The sequence below is a fragment of the Chelmon rostratus genome, chromosome 21 (genome assembly GCF_017976325.1).
Source record: "Chelmon rostratus isolate fCheRos1 chromosome 21, fCheRos1.pri, whole genome shotgun sequence".
Lineage (NCBI taxonomy): Eukaryota > Metazoa > Chordata > Actinopteri > Chaetodontiformes > Chaetodontidae > Chelmon > Chelmon rostratus.
The window spans coordinates 5,431,033-5,457,047 of NC_055678.1; the positions used below are offsets into that span (position 1 = coordinate 5,431,033).

Genomic DNA, 26,015 nt, shown 5'->3' on the forward strand with positions numbered 1-26,015 from the left:
ACAGACATTCATCGTCCCCAGAGGATGTCTCTACATGATGTTATTTTTTATTGTGCAGGAACAAAAATGTATTATTTAGATTTTCGGAGATGTTTCAGATGTACTTGCGTCCTCTCACCAGTTGAGAAATGTATTTTAAATATCTGGACTTTTTTATGTAAACTGACAAGTTGGCCTCCACTGATTAAATGTACATTACTAAAAAAAAAAAAGACTCAATCTTAATACCATATTAGCTTCCTATCTCTAATCACTTAAATTACTGTGAATGTCTAGATATGTCGTTTTCTGAACATGTGCCACTGCTGGAATTTGAAAATTGCTGGTAATTTTGCTCTCGCTGTGCATCTGTTTGCCAAGTTTCTGACATCTAATTTTCTTCACTCTGTCTCAGTTCCTGCTGCCTTCACTCCACGCTACACCACATTATCGGAATTCATGATATTCTCTCTCGCTAACTCACCCCCTCCATCTCTTTCTCCCTCTCTTTCTCTCTCTCCCTGACACCATCTCCTCCTCCTCTCTTGCTTCGAGATCTCATCTTATCGTCTCTCTTTTCCTCAACACATTCATGTCCCCGCTTCTCCATCTGTCCCACTCCCTGTGTCCTGAGATCAGCACTGCTCCTATGACAAGCTCCCTACTCCTCCTTCCCTCCGGGGAGTGATACAGTTTTCTGTCATCCTATAAAAGCTTTGATTTATTGCGTATCACAAATAGGGATTTTAGTTATCTACATATTGCCTCTTTCAGTCTGTCCTACTCCCTCAGTCATTCTCCCTCCTCCTCTTTCTATATTCGCTATCTCTCTCCGCGGGTGCAAAAAATAGACCGGCAGCAGACAGTTGTGGCACCAAGGTGAAGGCTGTGTCAATCCCGGAAGAATTACTGGGACAAAGCATTGACTAAACGCTGAGATGCAGCAGTCTGGCGCTTACAAAAAATGCGTTTGAAGAGGGGCTTTGCCACAGACAGTTATTCTCTCACCTCTATAACCCTCTTACATTCTCTATTTACTGTACTGAGCTCTCTATCCTGTGTGCATGTGCTTTTCTCCCCTCAGGCATTGCGCCGAATATCACAGCCGGACCCTCTGACAGCACTGTGATCGACGGCATGTCAGTCATCCTGCACTGTGAAACCTCTGGAGCTCCAAGACCGGCCATCACCTGGCAGAAAGGTCTCTGTTACATACACACCTAGAGATTACGATGCCCGTTATCTATTACACAACCAGGGGACCATAGTTTGGATTAACAAATAAAGCCTGATTGGATTCCTTTACCAGGATTTACTCTGCGCCAGGCTTTTCATGTTTTCTATAGCAGATCAGGGAAACACTGTCCTTGTTTTTCCTCACAATCCCCTTCCTCTCCTATTCTGCTCTCTGATGCCTCATCTTTTTCTCTATTTCTGTATCCCCGCTCTCACCTGATTTTCCTCTCCTGTCTGTTCATACACTTAGGCGAGCGTGTGTTGGCCAGCGGTTCGGTCCAGCTGCCCAGGTTCACGCTGCTCGAGTCAGGCAGCCTGCTCATCTCCCCCTCGCATATCTCAGATGCCGGGACCTACACTTGCATGGCGAGCAACTCCAGGGGCATTGATGAGGCGTCTGCTGACCTTGTGGTCTGGGGTAAGCGTGCAGGGTTATATAGGCCAGGCTTTTCTCTTCCTTTTAAAAATACACGTGCTTGATGTGTCGTTAATGCCCAAGCAATCCAGCAGAGGTTGGGAAACGAGGTCTTGCCATATAATAATCAAGCCGCGCTCAATTCCTTCTGCTACAAAAGCACTCTTCTGGGCAAGTTTGGAGTCATCATCGAGGTGTTTTCTGCAAGAAGTCATCGAGGAGCGAAATACAAACAGCAGCATGTCATTTCAACTGAAATGAGTTTTCCGATATTTGTTTGTCATGTTTTATTTTTCTTAGTGTCGTTCTTCTCAGAGAGAACGATTTGTATGCTGTTTTCTCTTCCGTCACTTTCCTCATCTCTCTCTCTCTCGCTTTCTGTCTCCTTTTTGTATCCGCAGCTCGCACCAGGATCACCACCCCTCCACAGGACCAGAGTGTTATCAAAGGAACTAAAGCCATCATGGCCTGTGGAGTCACACATGACCCCAGTGTTGCTGTCAGGTAAGGAATCATTCAAGAGCATAGAAGTAAGTTTAGTACATCAGGTTTATTTGTGTTGCACTTTGCTAGATCGGATGTCATTAAGTAAAGACAAAAGCAAATGTGATAAAGGCTGAATACTATGTAAGAGTGAAAAAAGAAACAAAGGGAAGTCTAAACAGGTACGCAGGCCTTGACTTGCTTTTTGTGGGATAAGGCTGGTGTTATCCCATAGTTCTCTTATTGTTAACAAATGAAAAGACCAAAATCAGCGATCAGTCACTCAACAATTTATGGTTTCATTTAAAACAAAAGGCTGAGTAATTTCCTACAACAGCAGGGCAGTGTAGTATTTATTTTTAACAAATGTTACTCAAGCAAGTGTAAATTGTGCATTTGTTGGGGACTATTTTCGGCTGTGTATTAATACACAGCTGAATTGACTCACCACCCGCTGTGTCTCATTGATGTGTTTTTAATCGTTTTGGGACGACAATGGAGCTCTGTGGCATAGAGGAATAACCTCAGGCTTTGGCTAGACGGGCAATCCTTGTTAGTGGGCTACATTCATTGTTGGTTTTGATCTCCGTACGGGAATCCTTTAAAGGTGTCCACATTATATCCATAGATCAAAAAAGAATGAATTTCAGAGTTAAAGAGCCACAGCCTCAAAGCCATGGCATCCTTTGGCTTTAAGCCGGGGGCGAGGTTCAACCGACCAAACCCTGATCAGAAGACATTTGCTAATGTACGTGGGCGTCTGACCATGCACACAGATCTTCAATTGGATTCATTTGTACCTGTGGAAACATTTCTATGTATTTGTTATTCTCTTTTCCTTTAGGTGAATACCTAAACAAGCACAACTTTTGAGCCTTTTTGGCCAATAGATCTGTTAATGAAGATGCTTCATCATTACTTATTACGTGCTGTATCGCTCCCTACACGCATATTTGTTAATAAGTCAGTTACTACCCTGAGCACACAGTATTTCTTATTTACCTCTCTGTATCTTATTTTATGCTGCTGTTATGCTCCACTTCCCCTGCAGGAATGTTCAGGCTTCCACTGAATGCACACAAATGCATAAATACATGAATTGAAACATAAACACTGCCGGAACACAGAAAGGTGTGACCCCGACAGGCTTGCAGTTTGTACACAGGCAAACACATACACTGCATTAATGCACTGCATGTATGTCATTACAAGAAAGACTCTCACACACCTCCATCTTACAACTGCAGCCCAAACCAATCCAACACACAACCCTCACAACACAGTTTTACTGAAATCCAGGCTTGTGGCCCACATCGGTAGTGATCAGTAGAGCATTCTGTCCCTTTCTACTCTGAAGAGAGGGCTACATCTGACGCTACGTTTGAGCCACGCAGTTTTGATGAGTGTTTGATATGCAGCCGTCAGCCACTATGATATGCATGCAGGGCAGCTCTGATGGCGAGTTTGAAGAGACAGGGGGGAGAGAGATGAAATACCTCACTAATAACATATTCTTCTCAGATTGTGCTGGACCCTCAGTTTACTCATTGCTTAACTGTCAAAAACCTACCATGTGAAGCTGTAGTTCACATTCCAGCAGGTGGTAACTAAATCAGTCAGGTTCTGGAAATCTAGTAGAAACTATTTTTGATGGATATGGTCTTGCAAACAGTTGGGCACTAAAGAAATGTTGATTTGAGAATGTGCTTTAACATACAGAGTGACATACTCAATGCCACTTGACATTGAGGGTGAGGGTGAGTAAAACATTTAACAGAATGTTTCTGTCCAATAGATCAATAGAATCTTTTAGGAAAAAAGTATTTGCAACAGCTAGCTGTCATCTTTGGTTGAGTAGGAGTTTTTTTTTTACTAATGTAGTAGTAAGTAATGCCAGTTGTAGTAAGTAAGGTCAGGGCTTTTGTTTTGTTTGTTTTTTTCCTGAAAGTGTGCTCATGAAACTGTGCAAGTCTCATATTACAGTGAGGATGGAACCTGAAAGTATATTAAGCAGCTGTCATTGTTTTGATATCACTTACCATGTTTTCATGCATTGACCCAAAATTCGGGGACTTGAATAAAAGTGTTAAAGATACCTTCCGAGTGAACAAAAAGCTGTCTTTGCCTTCTGTTATTCATGCAGTTTTGCCTCAATGTGTGCCGCCTACAAAGAATACGTGTTTGTTCAGGCGCACTCTCAGTGCAGTCACGCTGTAAAAAGCATTCACATCTGAACACATTTATTTCTGCCCACTATTCTGTTTTTCCCTTTGGACATTTTTGGACCTTTTAAGTCCCTATCAACCAACAAGAAGCCTGAGGTCCTCAGATGCTGGTATTTTAACTGTTCCTAAAGTATGATGTGTTTTTAATGCCATACTGTAAAGCACTTTGAGCTGCATTTGTGTAAGAAAGATGATATATATTATTTGCAGTATTATTATTCTTCTTAATTCTTCTTCTTATTCTTCATAAGCTGTTCAGCTGATACTGTTGAAGGAATAAAGATGCAGCAGATGTTGATTGTGATGACGTTGATAATGATTGTGACAACAGGCCTGCTGACTGATGTGTTCCAGGCATGTCTGGGAAAAAGAGGGCTCGGTGATCAACGTCCAGTCCATCCCGCGCATGCGACTGGATGCAGACGGCACCCTCCACATCTCCCAAACCTGGTCAGGTGACATCGGCACGTACACGTGCAGAGTCACGTCTGTCGGCGGGAACGACTCGCGCAGCGCACACCTCCGTGTCAGGTAACCACCCTTCGCTTGTGACATGCCTGGCTTTCTGTTTTCTTCTTTACATTCTTGTGTACAAGAGACAGGCTTTGTAGACTTTAAAGCCTTTAAAACAAGACAAGACAATGAGTACGCAAACACACATACATGCACACGCTTGGAGCCAGACACGTGCACTTCCACTACCAACCTTTCACTGCCATTCTGCCTGCTCTCATTGACACCTCTGACTGATTTCCACTTAAATGACACCTCACCTTCCCCAACTCCCCTGTCCTCATTTTCACCCGACACACTTCTATCCTCAGGGGACCGACCCCTTCATACTCTGCATCTGCGAGACTGCACACGCGGACACACACTGGCGTTCATGCTAACACACGTGTATTGTTTTTGTCATCTCAAATCTTCTCTTTCTCCAAAACTTTGCCTGCTGTTGTTGTGCTTTGGCACACAGGGTATCAGTGCACTAAGGGTAAACTTAATATAAATGAGACATCTAAATTTCTGTTTGCCAAAGTGATGGAATGGCTGGCTGATTGTTTGTGTCTGTCTTTGTCCCCCTATTGGTCGTTGTTTCCATTCATTGCAATAAGGTTTATCAACCAATCTGTCTGTGCTTATCTTTATGGCTGAATGAATTAATGATCCCCAGCTTTGGCCTCATTTATTCATGTCTTTGTCTGTGCATTTTCTTCCTATCTGTCTTCGTATGCCTTTCAATCCATTTCCCCCCTCTGGTGATGTCTATCTGGTTTTGTTTGCCTGGGTGTCCATCTTGACAAAAAAAAACTATCTTTGCTGTCTTGTCTTGCCACATTTCATCACCTGTCTAACTGATCTCTCTGTTATAAAACATTCAGCTTTGCTTCAGATTTGTACAAGAGACATTCAAGACCGAAATGCTCTGTAACTCTCTGTCCCCGCGGAGGATTCGCTCTGATATGAGAGATTCTTTTATTTATCGAAGTTGTCCCGATGTCCCCTGCAGGCAGCTGCCCCATGCCCCAGAGAACCCTACAGCCGTGCTCAGCACATCTGAAAAAAGAGCCATCGACCTGGCCTGGGCCAAGCCTTTTGATGGCAACAGCCCCCTCATACGCTACATCCTGGAGGTTTCTGAGAACAGTAAGTCACATCTTCCCGGTGTTTTCCAGTCATGCATCCATCTATTGCATCCCTCTCTACCTTACTGTGCTTTGTACTCTTTGTGTCATTTAACACAACTTTAACATCTATAAATTATTTATAACAAGTTGATTTTGGGGGAGAGGGAACTCGGCTCTTGGGATCAACGGTGCAGCAACGAGTGAAAAAGACAAGCTTAGTTGCTAATTTTGGCTTCTTATTTCCATGCAGCCAGGCTTCTATGATGTCAATGTTTTTCCCAAAGCGCAAAGCGAATCTTGAAAAGAATTCAAAAGCATGGTCAATAAGACTAATTAAGAATGTCCATCAATGCTTTTAATCTCAAGTTGGATGTGAAAGCTACTCTACAGTCTACTACCTTAGAGCTCTGAATGTAAAAAGAATGTGCAATTTGAGTTGATTTGCCAGTTGATTTGAACTGCGTTGGGCTTGTAATCTGGAGAGCGTTGTGCTCTATTCTGTCTCTCTTGCCTCTTTTTTTTTCAGCATGACTTATTTTATTGAATTAATTTGAATTTCAAATTGTAACCTGCCATGACAGAATGATTGCAGGCATATGAAAGTGAAAATCCCTTTTGAATATAAGTGAAATTGCAAGAAACGTCACAAAAATGGCCAATTTTAGGGAATGTTAAGGTGAATGGTTAGCATAGCAGTGAATAAGATGTGTGGAACATGGTGTAAAACTTGGTTTTCTTTGTTCTAGATGCTCCCTGGGCCATCCTGCTGGCCAATATTGAGCCAGAGTCCACAGCAGTGACGGTCAATGGCTTGATCCCAGCTCGCTCCTATCAGTTCCGCCTCTGTGCCGTTAATGATGTGGGGAAGGGGCAATTCAGCAAGGAGACAGACCGGTGAGCTAAAGCCAGATCTTGTATCTATTCCTACCACTCCACATCAATACTATAACAGTCAATTTTATCCAGGTTATACAAAATGCCTGTTTACATTTTCAACCAAAAAATTCCTTTATGGTAGTGTGACTTATTGGCACGCCATTTAATTAACACTAGCAATGAGAAAACTTAGAAGTGTCAAAAAACAGAATCATTCGCAAAACTTTGTGGTTGTCAGTGAATAGTATTTTGTGCCCATGAAATACGTTTCCTAGACAACCAGTTTGACTGATCCCTTCAGTCAATAGTCGGTGAAGAGGGATGTACGTGTAAGCCTACCAAAGCGGATACACACACAAACATGCACAATCACATGTAAACACACATTCACACACACAAGCGCCCACACGCTCCCACATTCTGAAAGCTGCAGGAGGGATTTAGGTTCGAGGCGACGTTAGGTTTGGCCTCTCTGCGGCCTCACACAACTTCAGGCACCCAACCCTCTCCCTCCCTCCACCAGTCTGTCACGCTGCCTCACGCTGCCAGCTTCCTAGCCAGAGGAAAACCACGGGGGGCTCCGTCTGTGTGTTGCAGGGGGCTGGCACTGAATGCTCTGTGACGCCATTTGGTACTGAGTCGCCACCACTGATCTCACTTCCATCTCTCAGACATCTTCGTGGTGTTATACAACGTTTAGATGGTTAAATAGCCCAGGCATCCTATGACTTGCTCAGATGTGGCATTAATGACAGGGCACTGTGCATATTTTGGGGAGCAAAAGCACTCAAGGAATGTACATGGTTTTTCACAATGGCCACAGAGTGGTGACGACGGTTTGTGCTTCAGCTGAAATTATACAGGTATTTAGCTTTAAATTGATATGCTTCATGTGAGCTGTCTGTTACATTATTACAAAGCTTTATGGTTTTAGTTTCAAATACACCAAAGCTGTGTGCATAATGATTTTCAGAGAGAAAATGTTCTTTTAATCCTATTTCTAACCACCCTCTGTCTTCATATGGGTGCTTTTCTGTGTGTGTCCCTCAGCGTCTCTCTCCCAGAGGAGCCACCCAGTGCTCCACCTCAGAACGTCATTGCTAGTGGCCGGACCAACCAGTCCATCATGATCCAGTGGCAGCCTCCACCAGAAAGCCACCAGAATGGCATCCTCAGGGGCTATACTGTCCGGTAAGATCTGTTCTTCCATCCCTCCACTGACACCTGTCCATTTCTTGCTTTTTAGTTCAAAGGGTGGAAGCTGCAACAATGCATTCAGTCCAGCATGAGGTTCTCCCTCATGTTCTGTTGGACTCTGAACAGATCAATGTAAAAATGAATATTTTGGAAGGATTAACATGTTATTTTTCATTGATTGATTTCATTTTTATTGTGTGACATTGGGAACTTATGATTTGCACAAATATAAAGACAGAGTGAAATAAATTCCTTGCCCTCTTTTGTACATCGTCACAGACTAAATTCCTCACCAAAATGTTCTTGATCCACTTAATACTATTTTTATCATTTCAGTCCTTTATCTTGCAATGGTGAGCTGCTAGAATTAAGTCACACACACTATGTTTCACTGAAGAGCCCCTGCAATGTCAGTTAATACCACTGTATTTAAAAAAATAATTCAGTGTGAGAGAAAACTAACATTTAATAACTGTTTAGATTTCAAAGCGTCTCTAATGGGCAGAGTCAGCAATATGTCAGACTGACTGTAAATCCTGTAAACATGTAATTAGTTTGGTTTTCTGTCAGGATTTTTATTCATTACATACAAGTGAAACAGAAGGTGTTCTCCAGACAAAAGTCAGTGCCATCAGTAGTTTTAATTGTTTGTTTGCTGGTGCTTTGTCTCCCCCTAGCAGGGAGCCTAGTGTACTGCAAGTCTTGGCTCCAGCAACAAAGCACTGTGGTGTCCTCTCTTTGTCAGTGAGCCATCAAAATTGTCAAATTCAGAGTGAAAACGCACGTTTCTAATTGTCTTAATTCGTGAAAAAGTCCAGCATTCAAAGTTGATGTATTTGGATCTCAGGTACCGCCTGACTGGGTTGCCTGTGGATTACCAGATCAAGAACATTTCCAGTTCAGATGTGACCAACCTGCTACTGGAGGATCTCATCATCTGGACTAACTATGAGATTGAGGTGGCTGCTTACAATGGGGCAGGTCTGGGCACTTTCAGCCATAAAGTCACTGAATGGACTCTGCAGGGAGGTGAGCACTCATATCATCAATATTATTGATCTAAGACCAAAGCTGATATGCTGACTCTTTTCTTTCTTAATTATTGAATGTGTCATTTTCAGTGAGTCAGCATTTATTTCTGTTAATTTTAAGCAAGTGTCTCTTTTAAGCATCATGATTATTCATGATTAATAAGGCTGGGATACAACATCCTGCAAGTGTAGTGTTGTTTTTATACACCAACAGAACCTCTTCTACTTAGCATCGAGTTTATTTTTATCTCTGACTGAAATCATCTACTAAAAGCCAGTGCTGACTGATGTTCATCTGCATTAGCATTAAATCTTCTTTGTATGGACCACACAAAGGCGAGACATTCCGTTAAAATCCATAAGCGGCTCACACGGTCACAAACAAACCCTCGGAGAACCCTAGCATTAGGTGTAAGTGTCATCAGAAAGAGAGTGATGGCAGTATCTGCCCTGACCTGTGCAGCAGCGATCAATACCGACATTAAAATAGATACAGGCAGACTTCCAGCAGTCAACTGAAAGGTGCTCTCACACCTTTGTTTTCTGTCTTTCCACTTGTCCTGCCCCCCCTCCCTTTTTTCCCCTTTGTCTCTTTTTCTTCCTCTCCTCGTCCACCCCAGTACCCACCATTGCCCCAGGTAACGTGCAGGCCGAGGCGGTCAACTCCACAACTATCCGTTTTACGTGGACAGCCCCCAACCCTCAGTTCATCAACGGCATCAATCAGGGCTACAAGGTCAGTAGCCACCACGGCACCATCACCACCAGCCATCACATCCATTGACAGAACTGTCAGGGCTGAACTTGTAGTATCACACATCCTGTGTAGGAAGAGGGAGAGAAAAGCCAAGAGGTAAAAGATATTTGGTTCCAGCGTGAACGATGGGCTTTTTTCACCCATTTGTCAGTCGGAGGTCATTCTCTTTATCTTTGCAACCTTTTTTCATATGTTTTATTGTGAAGCTACATGCGGGTAATGATGAATGTCTTCATTATTTTGTCCCGGGCTCATGAATACAGTATAGTCCAGCTCTATCTTTTGTGCATACTTCACTGAAACAAATGTACCCGAACCCACAGGGAATCATAAAGCCACATGCATAGGGTAGTTCTATTTTTCGGCCGACTCTGCTGAGACTTAATTATGTCATTGGGCTTTTTTTTTCCCACTGCCTTTTTGTCTCTCTGTTCAATAGTGCTCCACAGGCCTTACTCAGCTGGGTGCAGGGGTCACTGTACAAACCCAGGCTGAATTTTAAATACCAGATTTTTTTCTCTCGGGAGAGACATTAGCAGCAGCAAGAAAAAGGAAATTAGAGTGGGAAAGGTGATAGTGTGGCAAAAGGAAGAATTTTAGGGAGGGACAGAGAGAGAGAGAGAGAAAAGAGTGGCAGACAATAAAGCATCTATCCCTCTGAAATCCTCTTGCCAACCCTTTACTTCCCTGGAAGCTCCCTCACTGTAGAAACTGGAAACAAACCCACTAGACCTGCCGCTGGGACTCATTACCGAAGTGCCTAATTGGTCAATTCAGGTCCCATTTGTAGATGCTATATGGTCCCTAATCATCAGCATGCGTGATGGGATGCTGGCATGCCTCTCTTGAGCCTCTCTTCCTCTCCCAGTCTTAGTGGAGCTATTCAACCATTCCTGCCCAGTCAAAACCTCTTCAGGGTATCTTTCTAAATATATTTGGCAGAGCTACGATGCCAAATAACTCCTCAGCATGGCTCAGGACTACCGGAGAGAGAGACACTACTGTTAGTTTTCTGAGAACAAATGTGTGAGGATTTCAGAGGAATGGTTAGCTGCTTTTTTTCAGCTGTCTGGGTAACTTTCTTCACACTCACTTTTTTTTTTTTTTTTTTTTTGCTTTTTGTTTGTCTGTTTTAGTTGCTCGCCTGGGAGCCTGTCAAAGACGGAGAAGTTTCTATGGTAACAGTGCGACCAAACTTCCAGGACAGCGTCCACGTGGGATATGTGACAGGTCTGAAGAAGTTCACAGAGTATTACACGTCTGTGCTGTGTTTCACCACACCTGGAGACGGCCCCCGCAGCCCGCCCAAAGCATTGAGGACACACGAGGACAGTAAGCGACTTCTCTTTCACCGTTTTCTCTCCTGTGGTAGCGAGGGGACACGAGGATCTCACAGTAACACATCCTCCGGGCAAGATCTATTATTCATGCAGAACGAAGTTGTAGAGAAGTGCTAATGACTGGGTATATTCTGCATTCAGCCAGGATCATCATAATTGGGACTTAGTTCCCTTAGAGATTACTGGTTAAGCTTTAAAAACTCTTCATTTTCTTCAACTTACCATCAAACAGTTTTGCCAGCGATGACCTTGTTTTTGCTGATTTGATTATAAACACATTTAAAATGTAAATACTGTCACCAGTTTTAGGCGATGGCCAATATGTCAGCAGATGTTGAGTGTCTCGTTTGCCCACTGGCCTTGCTCATTATTCTCATTTGTCCCCGTCCAGCCCCCGGTGCCGTTGGTCACCTGAGTTTCACCGAGATCCTGGACACCTCACTCAAAGTCAGCTGGAGTGAGCCTGGCGAGAAGAATGGAGTTCTCACAGGTACATTCACTACACTCCCATATTAGACTTGTAGTAAGGCGAGAAAGGCAGGAAATAGCAGTTTGTCCAAGGTGGTATTTGCCAGAGCTCGACTGAAACAGATTTACAATAGGCAATGCTGAGGCGGAACTGAGACTGGAGGATTTTGTTGTGCGTTGCTTTACAAACTTATTTAGTGATTCCAGTACTTGTAGCTCTTAGGATGGGTGCACTTACAAAAGCCACCTTATTTGTTTGTTGTTTATTTTATGTGCGTCATTGACATACCATTGCCTATGCTGTATGAGCTTATAAGACACCGAATATACCACTGCAGCAGTGAGACAACACTTGTGAGAAAATAAAATAACTTCTTACATAAAACATTACATGGCAAACAAAGAACATTGTCTCCTCTCCCGAGCTCTGCAAATAAAATCTACCACAAAAAAAGCTCCCTTCCTAAAACTCAAGTCTTTCATAATAGAAGAGGTAAAAAGAGATGAAGGGCGTTTTATGAAAAAAAAAAACTAGCCCTTGAATCATCATGTTCTATAAAGAGAAATAAAACATCAAATGAACTGTTTTCAGTTTCATCCAAATTGCATAAAAACAAAGCCGTTCCTCCTCAGGGAGACCATTAAACTTACCTGCTTCTGGGGCTAATGATACTGTACCTGAACATAACTGTGCATATAGAGATCTTCAGCTTTTCGTTAAATTTTGCTTTTCCTAATGCTGTTTTGCTGTTTTCTATAAGCATGTGTGCAGTTTGGGTTTGTATCAGATGGTACATCAACACATCATCGTTCCATGAGGAATCATTTGTGGGACTGTCACAAATATGATACAGTAAAGTGTTTTGAAAAATGAAAAGATGCATGTGTATGCAAAATATCCTAATTAAATATCTTTCCAGTGAGCGACTCATACTTCTCTTCCAGTTTACTCTCCTCATTCTGCACAAACTTTGGGTAATGAACAACTGCCCGCAAGTGACATTAATATTCAAGTGTTTACAAAGGTTGAGATTTAGCAGCATATTGTAAAGTGTTTTTCCAAAACATTTTAAGTGCGCAGCACACTCCCAGGAGACAAACACTGACATGCCATGTGAAATTATTGATTTGGCAAGAAATGCTGCCTAATGCGTTATGCAATCACACGAAAAGAGCTGCTGGCCAAGGAGCAAACTGCATTAACTTTCAGAGGGTAAGCATGTGTGTATGTGTGTGTGTGAGGATTGGAGTGGGTGGAAGATATGTGTGTGCGCAGAGAGGTATAATCACAGGCTGATTCAATTTTTGATGAAGTTAATTTAATATTTCTGTTAGCGGGCCCCATTGCATGCGAGCTAAGAGTCACTATTGTAGTGAAATTGCTGTTGAATTCTCCCTGTGAGGAATCTCGGTCTGTTGCTGTCAACCCATCTCTGCTGTTCTTCAGGTTACCGAATTTCGTGGGAGGAGTACAACCGAACGAACACCAGAGTTACCCACTACCTGCCGAACGTCACCTTAGAGTACAGGGTCACTGGACTCACCGCTCTCACTACCTACACCATTGAAGTGGCAGGAATGACCTCCAAAGGCCAGGGCCAGCTGTCCTCCTCCACCATCTCCTCTGGCGTCCCACCAGGTCAGTAGCTAAATAATCAGTGCAGGTACTAAAGGGTGAGTTCACACAAGGTTACAAAAAATATTTATTTTCTCCCTGGCTGCTCAGTGATACCTATCTCCGGGATATCTACCTCCACCTCAGTACATCAGAGGCGAATGAAGTTTCATTTGTGGTGCTCACAGCACTATTAAACTTCTGCTTGAAAAACAACAATCTTGACATATCTTTCCATAAACAATGTCCTGTTCACGAATTACCTTTGGGTATGACACCTCACTGTCAACAGTTTTCATTACTTTCCACTTAAAGGGATGCTTCAGAGAGAATTGCACTTCCATAATTTTGAAGAACTTATGAGTTATTATCAAAATCAAAGCAATCAAGACCAAGATTTATTACCTTTTAGTTCCTAGTGTGGGTCTAGCGCTACTCTATAACACTGCATCCTACGTTTCCCGTAGTGCAGCTCAATGGCGTCTTTCATTAGAGCCTCCCTTTCCCCTGAATATCATCTTTCAAATTCCACATCTCTTATTTGGATTGAAGGATTTCTGTTAATATATTTGAGGCTCACACCAGAGCAAAGATAACCCTGATGACATCATCGGGGTAAATTTCAATACCTGGGAACCTTTATTGAACCCTGCATATTAACTGTTTCACATTAAACTTGGTGAACACACTCCACGTTGTCTGGCGCCAGACACAATGAAATCATACCCCAGTCACCTCAGCTGGGACGGAACCCAAAAGAAAAAAAAAAAAAAAAACACCAATGCACAGCCGCAAAATAATAGCTCCCACGAGAACATCAAGCACAATTACAGTGTTTAATGATGTCATATTTGCAAAATTGTCTAATAGAAATACAATGCCCCTGTCAATTACTACAGCAACATTCAGAGCCTGTACATCTGTGAAACCTGTGAAATGACAGGCTGTTAAATTGAGAGCAGGCTTCAGAGCAGCAGTTATAGTCCCCAAAATGGTGATTACACTCATTGTATATGTGTAAAGACAACGCCGGTGTGCCTCCAACTGCACTGAACAATCCAGCGAAAAGCCACCTCAATAATCAGTCATGCAAATGATTTAGATGTAATTTTAGTATGGCAAGTATAATCTGCATTTCACTGGGGCTGAATACACCCGCATTTAAGCAATCTCCTTCGCGTACCCATGGGTATAATTATAGCTTTTTAATATTAGCCCACTCTCCACGCTCCAACATGCCACAGTTAATATCTTCCACGAGAATTTATGTGAGCTGTATGTTATGGTAGGTTTAATGTCTGTCTTGCGGTATGTATGAGGGGAAAAAAAAGATGAAGAATTGATAATTTTATGCACAAGCACATTCTCATATCTACCTACACACAAAGAAACTGAAAAACATCCCTGCATACACATACACACAATGATATTCATATACATAAAAATGCCCTCCCGCTGTTCTTTGAATTCACCGTTTTCAGATTTGTTTCCCCTCCAGGATTCCCAGGGAATAATCCATTCTTATTGTTTACTCAGCTCAAGTGTAAACAGTAGGATATCAGATTGAATCGTATCTCCAGATAACTGCAGTGTAATTGACATTCATGGCATTGTCTCCGCCTGTGTACTGTGTGTAAGCATCTTTTCCAAATCTAATCTGCTTTTGCTGTCTTAGCTGAAGTTGGGTACACAAGGGAATAGAGAAATAAGTGAGATCGCTGAGAAATTCATCTGTGTGCAGTATCTGTGCTGCCACTAGAGGGGGCTGTGGTAGATAGATTAGCAAAGTCTACAGACCAAAACCACCCTGTGTGAGAGGCAGCCAGATGAAACACACCTGTAGATGTAATTTGTTCCCTCGCGCTTTTTGTCCAACTTTGTCTCTCATCTCTCTTTATAGAGCTTCCTGGTCCTCCTACCAACATGGCAATTTCCAACATCGGCCCACGCTCCGTCACCCTGCAATTTAAACCAGGCTATGATGGCAAAACTTCCATTTCCCGTTGGCAAGTGGAGGCCCAGGTGAAATAGTGCTGAAGTTTCAGTTTCCTTAATCATGTGTGATTGCTTTTGGAGTCATCTTCCTCATGATATTGACACAAATACGATTTCTCATTGACTTCTACCTTTAGGCAGGTTTGCAGTGCTTGCACAGTGTTGCACTATCTATTGTATTTGTCACGCTCTGTGTTGTCTTGCTCCCAGGTGGGTGTGGTAGGAGAAAATGAGGACTGGGTGATGGTCCACCAGGTGTCCAATGAACCTGAGGCTCGTTCCTTAGAGGTGCCAGGTCTCAACCCATATACCTTCTACAGGTAGCCCGCTGGAACTTTGTCTGCTTCACCATGTCTGCCTCCATTTATCTGAATGTAACCATTTACAAAAATCATGTAAATTAGTCCAGAATTAGCCTAAATGCTTGATTTTAATCAACTCCCCCAACCAGGCAGCCTACAAATTCAATAAATGAAATTAGTTGCAGAGTCAACATATACACAGGACCACAGCTACAAACACATGTAGCCCAGTACACATTCTCCAGCAGCAGATCATAGGCCCAAAACACATAAATGTTTGATCTGTTGTCACTTCACCGCTTAGGACATACTTACACAACACTATTATAACAATATACTAGTAGAGATGAACCTGTTCATGATTTTCCCTGTATAATCTAAAGCTAGATATCACGGAAATTAAGCATGTGCAGACTGTGACAAACAACAGATAAGGTATATGTGCGCTTCAGCATCTCAGCTAATTTCAGCATATCCCAGGAGCCTTATCTTCTTCTTTATTCCTTTGATTTGGATGCAAGCTTGTTACTGGTAGTGTCATTTTAAAATTATTTTTACAGCGTGCACATGATCTTTATCACGGTGCAGTCTGCTTGTTTTCCATGATCACGTTCAATATAGCCAATGAACATTTCCACTAAGCCAATCCCTGAAGACCTGCATCAGCTATAGTTCTCATCATCCCAGCATCAGTGCTGCCACTTCACATTTGAGTAGAGTTTGAGCTCACGTTGGATCATAATTCTTTTTCTCTCTCTCTTTTTTTTTTTTTGCATATTCAGGCTGTAAAACAAATAAACCACTCATGTTCATCCTCTCTTCATATTCAATGCTGTGATCTCAGTTCAAGTGCAGTAAGCCTCACGTAAGAGGAATGCAAGTACCACAACAATGCTGGGAATTCATGTTGAGTTGCCAGATTTTGAGCTGTGATTCCCGTTTAGATGAAACCATCCTTTTGCAGAAGTTGCATTTTAATGTTTTACTCCAAACACCAGGTTCCGTATGCGTCAGGTGAACATCGTGGGCATTAGTCCTCCCAGCCAGCCCTCCCGGAAGATCCAGACCCTGCCGGCTCCTCCTGACATGGCCCCCGCCAACGTCACCCTGCGCACCGCCAGCGAGACGAGCCTCTGGTTACGATGGATGGTGAGTTAGAATTGTGCTTTCTGAATAATCTGTTACTTCCTAGATCTATGCCGTTGGGCTTGTTTTAACCCACTTTCTCGGTCCATCCCTCTCTTCATTCCCAGCCTTTGCCTGAATGGGAATACAACGGTAACGCCGTGCAAGTGGGCTACAGGGTTCAGTACTCCCGTGCGGGCTCACAGGGCCGGGCGTTGATCCACGTCATTGCCGACCGTCTGGAGAGAGAATTCACCATCGAGGACCTGGAAGAGTGGACCGAGTATGAGGTCAGGGTCCAGGCCGTAAACGGCATCGGGACAGGGCCTTGGAGCCAGCCAGTCAGAGGCAGGACAAGGGAGTCTGGTGAGTTAGCACATAATCTGTCATCCTCAGAGAAAAACACAGTTTTTCTGATGTATTGATCCGTGAGTAGGAGCTTAATTACTCAAAAGGACATTTGATTTATTAAAACCAAGGTGTTTGTTTCACCCTTCCAACAAGCCCACAGCAGCACACACATTAAGTAATAAGTAGTAAGTATCCATGTGTTCAGTGATTTTCCCAAAAGTGACAGCACCCTAAATACTTTTCTCTTTACTATTTGATGCAACATCCGTGTGAAATATCTACAGTATTAGTCATATCAGAAGCAACAGACGTACACTTTGCAGTTTGCACTTTACCATGTGTCAAATTTATGTGTGAATCCTTTTAGCAGCCCATCCCTTTTGAAGCAAAGACACTTCTTTTCCCTCCTCACTTCTACTTTCACTTCGCTCACCAACCGTCGGGTAGTCAGGACTGGAAGGAGTGGAGGAAGGAGTCTGAGGAAATTGAGAACACATGGACTCAAATGTGGAATTCCTTTGCTCTTTTTTTCCACTCACTCCAGCAGATTCTTAGGAATCAGCGCATTATGTCCAGGGATGAGTGCCAAGGAAGAGAAAAGGCCAATTATTGAGTCTTTTTTTTCTTTTTTCTTTCAGCAGGCCTGAAGGGTATACTAGAATATCAGAGGCTGTGTGCAAACACACATGATATAAACCAAAGCGGATCACTCAAACTACATCTCTGATAAATAAATTCATCCACACAGTGAATAAGCATAAACACAGGGAGCATGACAGATTAATTTTTCTGAATATATGGCAAACAGTGGTCTATTCGGGCACAATGTTTTCACCCCTCTGCTCTCTTTGTTTTCCAGTCCCCTCCTGCGGACCCACCAACGTGTCTGCCTTCGCCACCACCTCTAGCAGCATCCTGGTGCGCTGGTTTGAAGTTCCTGAGCCAGACAGGAATGGTCTCATTCTGGGCTACAAGGTCCGTTTGTGCTTTTAATGTTTCACAGTTATTCACTATTTATTTACGGAGTCTGTAAATAAATTAACCTCTAATTAATTTATAGAACTGTCAACCATTTTTGGGTAGTATGCAAAGCAGCAGGGTGACAGTATGTGAGGTGAATTCTTCTGCTTAATTTCCAAATTCCAAATTCACTTTTCCCCCAACTTCTCTCTATCTCCTCTCTCCTCGCTGGATCAGGTGGTGTACAAAGAGAAGGACTCGGACAGCGCAGTCCACTTCTGGACGGTGGAGGGGAACGGCACACACAGTGTCCAGCTGACTGGTCTGGGGAAGTACGTGCTCTATGAGATTCAGGTCCTGGCTTTCACACGGATTGGAGATGGACGGCCCAGTTCCCCACCCATCCTGGAGAGGACTTTGGATGATGTGCCAGGACCTCCAGTGGGCATCCTGTTCCCTGAAGTGCGGACCACCTCAGTCCGGCTTATTTGGCAGTCCCCCTCACAGCCCAATGGCATTATACTTGGTTAGTAACATGCCAGATCCTTCTCTGTATGACAAGATGTATATTTTGGTCAATTTTAGTTTATTAGAAGAAGACTTTCTTCATCAATTTTGACATTTTACTAGAAAATCTACAGTCTAGTCTCGAGATGTCAGTATCTTCTGCAGCAGTGGAAGTAAAAGAACTAAAAACTACCAAATACTGCACACATAGGCTTCTTTATTTAAGTTTAATGTAGCGTCAGGCCCACAGGTGTAGTTCCTGATGACTCTCAACACACTTTTGCTGTATGTTTTTTTCAACTTGATGGACTAGACACTGTCAAATCTTGTTATTTTCCAGCCTTGCTGCAAAGGAAATTGGATTCTCTTGTAAGCTAATTGGGGCTTTCCTTGTGAGCATTTGATTCATTATACATCTGAAGATCATTTATTTTAAAATGTGCAGTATGACACAGTAGCATGCAGGAACAGATGCTAATGGAATCATTTCAGAAGAGCTGCTTGTTGCACAGTTTGCGTTTCCTTTTATTGTTCGGAAAACCAGCACAAACAACAAATGCTTCAGATACCTAAAACACATTTTTCAGCCTAGATTCAATTTGCCATTGAGCTCTGTATGATACCTCCATCAAAGTTCCTCTCCAGACAAAAACTCATCTCTGTTGATCAAAATTACATATTTACAAGTTTTTCCATGAAAAAAATCCCTTTACGCATTACAATGGCTTAGATTAAACTCTGCGCCTTTCCATTCATGGAGTATGTGTGGATCTTCGCAGTTCCCACATCTGTCTCCACCCACCCCCCCACTGCTCGCCTGCAGCTTCGTCTCTGCTCATCAGACACAAACTACATCAGCAGCTTAGCTATCTGACAAACTTTTCTGAGTAACATGTGCAGTAACTTTCTTCTTCAACACCCTCAAGCCATATAAAATGCCCTGTCAGCATTTGACATGAATCATCATGTAACTTGGCAGGCTAACATTGACTGACATTATCTAGCACACTGCAGATCTGTTTGGACACCGTCAACGGATAAAACACAAGAAAAAAAAAAGCCTTCTTATTGACCAACATGTTGGCTCGTACTCACTGTGTCCCCGGGATAAATGGATCGAACAGCATCAGGCTTTAATGTAAGTTCTGAGGCGAAACAGGACAAATGCTACCGCAGGCTACAGTGTGGCTGTCAGATTTTCAGACACGAAGGCTTAACATTTCTCCTTTTGCAACTTTCTAACTGAACACAGAACACGTCTCAGCCACCGTTTTGTAAATAGTGAAACTTGCAAAATGCCATTTTCACTGTAGCCCCTCCCTGCAAGTCGACAGGATTGGTTTCTTGGGTATGTGACGTATGAAGCCTTGTCTCAAGCTGTATTTCTGAGACTGTCATTGGTCCACTGCAGTTCCAAGGTGGAAATGCTCGAGCATGGCGTTGACTGCTTATTTCTGTCATGATATGTCTTGCTGCATATAAAAACACCACATGGACATGTTAACAAGGTTAAAAACTTTCATTTTCTCTCCAGCTTACCAGATCACGTACCACCTCAACTCCACCAACAGCAACACGGCCACAGTGGACGTGCTGAACCCCAGCGCTCGCCAGTACACAGTGACCAGCCTCAAGCCGGAGTCCGTCTACGTGTTCCGCATCACAGCGCAGACGAGGAAGGGCTGGGGCGAGGCCGCCGAGGCACTGGTGGTCACCACGGAGAAAAGAGGTAATCATAACAGGGTTTACCATTACTGAGTGTGTGGTGTATTTTAATACTGCGTATTAGAGTGCTGGACATGCAGCACATAACAATAATTTGAATTAGCACACACAAAAAAAAATCATCATCTCTAATGGTGTTTTAGAAAGTGAAGTTTGTATTTTAAAGTGGAATAGTACCATCATTTGTAGTTCACAAGCCAACAGGAAACTCTACCATTTGTATGCACAAGCCTGAGAGCAGACACAGGTGTGTGATCTCAGTAATGACATAAGTTGTCCGGAGCTGCGCTAAACATTCTTAGCACTGAGTTCTTTTCCAGTGAACAGTCCAGTTAGCAGATGTGTTTTCTAAAGGAGTGTTTGTGCCCTGTGGGTGTTTATCAGAAGCGCTCTGATGGAGTTGTGAGAACCAATCAGTCCATCTGCTTCCCTCAAGGCATGCTGTGGATTGTTTACTCTGCAACTTTCATTTCTCAGCTACTTTTCATTCATCAGAATCGCACATTTTTTCCTTGTCTGTGCAACATAGCCCATGCAAATGTGAGAGGGCAAAAAGTGCATTTTTTTTTCCAAAACCAAGACCTCTAACTTTTTTTTTTAATTTCTCCTTCCTTGTGTTCCTCCTCCCGACATCCATTTCCCATTCATTCCCTCAACCCTTTGATCCCACTCCATCCTTCACACCCAATTATAATGTCTCTCATCCAAACCCTCTGTAACCCGATGTCTCCTTCCCTCATGCACACCCCCTGTCTGTGTGTCCGTCCTTCCAGCTCGTCCCCAGCCCACCAGCCGTCCCATGGTTCCTCAGAAAGACGTTCAGGCGCGCCAGGTTTTGCTGTCGTGGGAGCCAGGCAGCGACGGTCTGTCCCCCGTGCGTTACTACACAGTGCAGCTCAGAGAGCTTCCTGAGAGCAACTGGACAGTCCACTCTGCCTCTGTCAACCATGAGGCCACCTCCTACGTTGTGTCTAGGTAGAGTGTACTTTCCAGTTTTTAGTTGTTGGCTTTTGCATTTTTTTTCTTCTTTGTTACAACAAATGTTATTATATTTGTTCTCCTTAGATGTAGAGGATGATGCTAAATGGAACAACGCTTTATCGTCTCACAGTTCCCACTACTACATTCATTCAAATATTCCCTTGACTGTAGTATAGTTGGCAAATAAGCAGTATTCTTAAATAGCTGTTTCCAGCATATTACAACCAGGTTTAGAACGTAAAGAATGGTATGAACTTGCCCATAACCTTAAGGGTATTAGCAAAGAAATTGCAGTTAGTGCAGCAGTCAGCACTAAGGTCTCAGTTTGATTGAAATTTGTGCCTTTTATTTAGCTTGAAAAAACTCCCGCAGTGAGATTACATTTCTCTTTTGATGTCTGTGGCTTAAAAGGGTTTAAGATCCAGTGTTGCAGTTTATCATCGAGGTTGATGTGCTTTCCTGTGCTTCCATCCCTAAGGCTGAAACCCTTCACATCATACCAGTTCAGAGTAAAAGCCACCAATGACATCGGGGACAGCGAGTACAGCGAGGAAAGCGAGGCGATTACGACCCTACAGGATGGTAAGAGTGACATCATGAGAAAGCCTCCTTATTCACGGTTTAAATATTTGAGTAAAATAGCTTGATCTTAAAGGAACATGCCAACATTTTGGGAATATATGCTTACTCGCTTTCTTCCAGAGTTAGATTTGAACATTAGTATCACTCATGCATGATTGTGTGGTAAACACAGGGCAACAGCCAGCAGCCAGCTGTCTTAGCTTAGCATAAAGATGAGAAAAAGGGAGAAACAGCTAACTTTGCTCTGTCTGAAGGCAAAACAAAAATCAGATATAAACCCCTTTTAAACTAATGTATGTCTGTTTAATCTGTCTAAGTGTAAAAACAGCATGCTGTGGGCAGGTGTGTGCGGGATTATTTCTGACTGGAGTATCCATTGGTTGACCTGACCAAGTGTTGAGCCTTGCCCCCAGTAACCCTGCACCCAAGAACTAGTCCTGCACAAAGCTATGAATAATTATTTCTCAAAATGTCAGATAAGGCTTGTGCAGTACACTGTGTTTAATATGGTAATATCTCAAACATATAGTATGCACATGTACTTTATGTGGGCATTCATAAGCCCAGTATTAACACACCTTTGTATCTCCATAAAAAGAGTGTAATGTCTGTATGAATAAGCCTATTGTTGTGATTCAGACGCTACTGGCAAAGACAGCAGGTGATGTCATGTGTGCACCATCTGCGGTTACCATGAGACAAGAGGGCAGCATTAAAACTTTGGTTAAGTTTGCCAACTAAAAGAAATGTGCTGTCTGCTAATCTTTCCAACTGCTATTTTTGACTCATCTGTCAAAGGCTGCTTTGTTTCAGCTATTGTGTGTTTATGCTCCGTGAATGCCACTGCACATGGCTGGGTTTAGCATCTTGAATTGCGCACATTTTAAGGTCAATTTTGTCCATTTGTCTCACTTTTATTCCCTCAGCGCCTGACGAAGCACCCACAATTCTGTCTGTCACGCCACACACCACAACATCAGTGCTGATCCGCTGGCAGGTAGGCGGAGACAGTTTAAATGTTTCATTGTTTGCAAAATCCATGAAAGTCTGAGAAAGTGGCCTCTAATGAGAGACCATGACACAGTGCGAAGAGTAGGCCTATACTTACAGACTGGATGCTACACACTTTCACACATAACCTTTACTGTGTGTGTGTGTGTGAACAGAAAACACCCTCACTCACACTCACACCTGAATTAAGGTCATAAAGAGGAAAACAGGAGGCTCCGAGCTACAATTTTACTTTTATGGAGAACACTTGTAGAGTTTATAAGGACAGAGAGGTACTTGTTTTCTTCTTCCCTCTGGCCCCGCTCTCTCATGTTCAACCATGGGGGATTTCTCCACGTGACTCACCTGTGGATGAGTCACCTCAGTCTGAGAGGGTTTTTTTCTTTCTGTGTGTCTCATTTACTGTAAGTGTCTTCAGTGACAGTAAGTTCAAGACAAAACACGGGATGATGAAGCGGGATTTCACTGTGAAGAAACGTACAAGTAAAATGCCTGTTAAGGTGAAATTAGCAATTTATATGTCCTCATTAAAACTGGAAATCTGGGTCACATGCACTATTCTAAGCTATTTCTGGGCCTCACTTCTGCAGAGATCAGCGACATCAGACCTTAACTTCCCCCCTCTTTTCCTTTGTAGCCCCCATCTGAGGAGAAGATCAATGGAATCTTACTGGGCTTTCGGATCCGATATCGCGAGCTGCTGTATGACCGCCTCCGCAGTTACTCTGTTCACACCATCAACGGTGCATCCACCTGGGCTGAGCTGACTGGTGAGGAATCACTGCAGTGAACATGACAAATTGTAGTATTCTACCACCCAAGCTGTTGGTTCCTTACAGAAATACATTTTGCAGCATAGCATTTTCATTTAGAACAACTGTCAGAATGTGAATTTAAAGAAACGCACCAAGGGCAAACATTTTTGCACACCAAAATTCATTCAGAATAATGTATTGGCAAAAAGTGCTATGCTCTGTGCTGCCTTTAGTTCAGTAACATTTTCATATAATTCCACGACTCCATCACGGTTGATTATTCCCGCACAGTCTTTATGTGTCAGCAGCACTATTATTTCCATCTGAGGAAAACTTTCACACAGGCCTATTCCGTTCCCAAGATCTCCCAGCTGGTCTTGACACTTAACAGCAAAACATTTCATCTTGTGATCAGTAACTATCAGCTGCAAGCTATTATTAGGTTTACTCAAGAGCCGCTCTGTTTCTACTGCTTTATAACTTATGCCTATAATTTTACTCTTGTTGAGTCATTCTGCTCACTCACAGCCATGATCACTGGGATTGTGTGGGGTTCCTTACGACAGTTGTGATGCCCTTCTCAACGAAAATATTGTACTTTGGACACTAATACTATTGTCTCTGCACTACCTCCCTTTCATTTCACCTCTTTCGTATTGCCTTTTCTTTCCACATCTCCACCGCAGCCCCCTACAGCATCAGGAATCTGAGTGATTCAACTCTGACCCAGTATGAGTTGGACAGTAAGTTCTGTTATGTCTCTGTCTCACAAAAACGCACACATGCACATTTGTACTCAATGATTCAATCCCCCAACTAATTAGGTTTTAAAAAAAAGCTGTCTGTTGGATGCTACCATATGTCTCAAGTGCCCTGCTGCCTTGAATAGTGATACAGGAAAAGCAGACTGTGGAGCAAATTAACACATTTGGCTGCTTATATTCACATCACATTGGTACAAACACTTGTACTGAAGCCAATGGAGGCACTCTGTCTACAGAAATTCTTGGACACTGAGTACACAAGCTTGCATAGTTCAACACAGTCCAACACATAGCTTATTTGGATAAATAAACTGTGGCCACATAGTTCTCCTGTCCCCTCATAGTTATGTACAGCCCAAGATCAGTGTTCAGTTCTCAATAGCAGTGTTTTGTGGGTGGGTGGGACACCAGTGAGGGATCATTTCCTTATTATTGTCCTGGCGAATTTTACAAATTGTTTGAGGCACCAGGAGGGAGGTGCGTGGATGTGGTATGGGGTGATGGGTCAGCTGATCTCCTTTTGCGTGTTCAAACTGAGAGCAAATGAGGATTCAACAATAGTTTGATGTAAAGTGTATAATTCCTGACTTTACATCCCTCCTTATTTTACTCCCGCTGCAGAGCTGAGTAAACACAAGCGCTATGAGATTCGCATGAGCGTATACAACGCTGTGGGCGAGGGGCCAACCAGCACGCCACAGGAGGTGTTTGTGGGAGAAGCAGGTGTGTATGCGTCCTGTCATTTCAATCAACACAGTCTCATACAGCAGCCACTCCCATCGACGTACTGACGTGTGATCTCCTTCAGAAGCTCGCTAAGATTAGGTTAGGTTAAAACTTAATTGTTCACAGTGGGGTGCATTGTCTTTGGCTTTATAAGAATCAGTATGGGTTAGAATTAAGACAATAACAAAAACAATACTTTAGGAGAACAATCAAATACAGTTCAACTGAGCTCAATAATAGGCAATCAAATACAGTTAATTTGGCTTATTACAAGAAGTAAGTGCCAAATGCAGAGTCATACAAATACAGCGAGGAGTGAGATAAGGGAGTGGCCCTGTGTGATTAACTGTGTTTAATAATTCAACAATTTAATTGCACTTGGGACAAATGATTACTTGTAGACATTGTTGGAGGCTCGTGGCAGTCTAAAGCACCCTCCTGAGGTAAGCAGTTCAAATTCTGGGTGCAATGGAAGGGACAGATCACTTGTTATGTCAAGAGCTTTCTTTTTGGTATTCAGTATATGTCTGCTGCTTAGTTGCATCTGTTTGCATCTGTCGTTGTAGGTGTAATTTGTCTTTCTTAAATCCCAGGGCTTTTCTGTTTAGGTTGAACAGTGTAGCTTTTTCTGCTTTAAGCTATAACGCTGCTCGTCTACATAATGAGTATAGAAGTGATACCAGAAGCTAAAACAGACACTTGTAATACATAAAAATGGCCTTGACTTTTACTGTATGGGTTATATAACAGTGCCTACAGCCCCACCCCAGAATGTGGCCATTCAGTCCGCAACAGCCACCCAGCTGGACGTGACATGGGACCCTCCCCCTGTGGATGCACAGAATGGAGACATCCAGGGCTACAAGGTCAGATTCACACTTTTCTTAAACTCTCCAGCAAACACTGCCAAGTCCCACATTGGGCCTTGGAGCGACACGTTTTATGGGCCTACCTCTCAATAAGGCAGCAGTGTTGTCTTTTGTT

At 43.0% G+C, this 26,015-nt stretch overlaps 1 protein-coding gene across 1 annotated transcript in view; it reads left to right on the forward strand.

The window, feature by feature from the left end:
* sdk2b (sidekick cell adhesion molecule 2b) overlaps positions 1-26,015 on the forward strand; it is a 258,397-nt gene that overhangs the window by 203,813 nt on the left and 28,569 nt on the right. The window contains exons 11-36 of the mRNA XM_041963350.1: positions 1,064-1,180; positions 1,466-1,633; positions 2,032-2,134; positions 4,693-4,869; positions 5,846-5,982; positions 6,710-6,857; positions 7,890-8,030; positions 8,884-9,065; positions 9,688-9,803; positions 10,961-11,156; positions 11,556-11,654; positions 13,080-13,271; positions 15,148-15,269; positions 15,453-15,562; positions 16,543-16,693; positions 16,798-17,035; positions 17,880-17,995; positions 18,218-18,506; positions 20,022-20,216; positions 20,986-21,187; positions 21,672-21,775; positions 22,702-22,772; positions 23,424-23,556; positions 24,228-24,284; positions 24,927-25,028; positions 25,782-25,897. Of these exons, the coding sequence (XP_041819284.1) occupies positions 1,064-1,180; positions 1,466-1,633; positions 2,032-2,134; positions 4,693-4,869; positions 5,846-5,982; positions 6,710-6,857; positions 7,890-8,030; positions 8,884-9,065; positions 9,688-9,803; positions 10,961-11,156; positions 11,556-11,654; positions 13,080-13,271; positions 15,148-15,269; positions 15,453-15,562; positions 16,543-16,693; positions 16,798-17,035; positions 17,880-17,995; positions 18,218-18,506; positions 20,022-20,216; positions 20,986-21,187; positions 21,672-21,775; positions 22,702-22,772; positions 23,424-23,556; positions 24,228-24,284; positions 24,927-25,028; positions 25,782-25,897 (3,782 nt within the window). The remainder of the gene's footprint in view (positions 1-1,063; positions 1,181-1,465; positions 1,634-2,031; positions 2,135-4,692; positions 4,870-5,845; positions 5,983-6,709; positions 6,858-7,889; positions 8,031-8,883; positions 9,066-9,687; positions 9,804-10,960; positions 11,157-11,555; positions 11,655-13,079; positions 13,272-15,147; positions 15,270-15,452; positions 15,563-16,542; positions 16,694-16,797; positions 17,036-17,879; positions 17,996-18,217; positions 18,507-20,021; positions 20,217-20,985; positions 21,188-21,671; positions 21,776-22,701; positions 22,773-23,423; positions 23,557-24,227; positions 24,285-24,926; positions 25,029-25,781; positions 25,898-26,015) is intronic.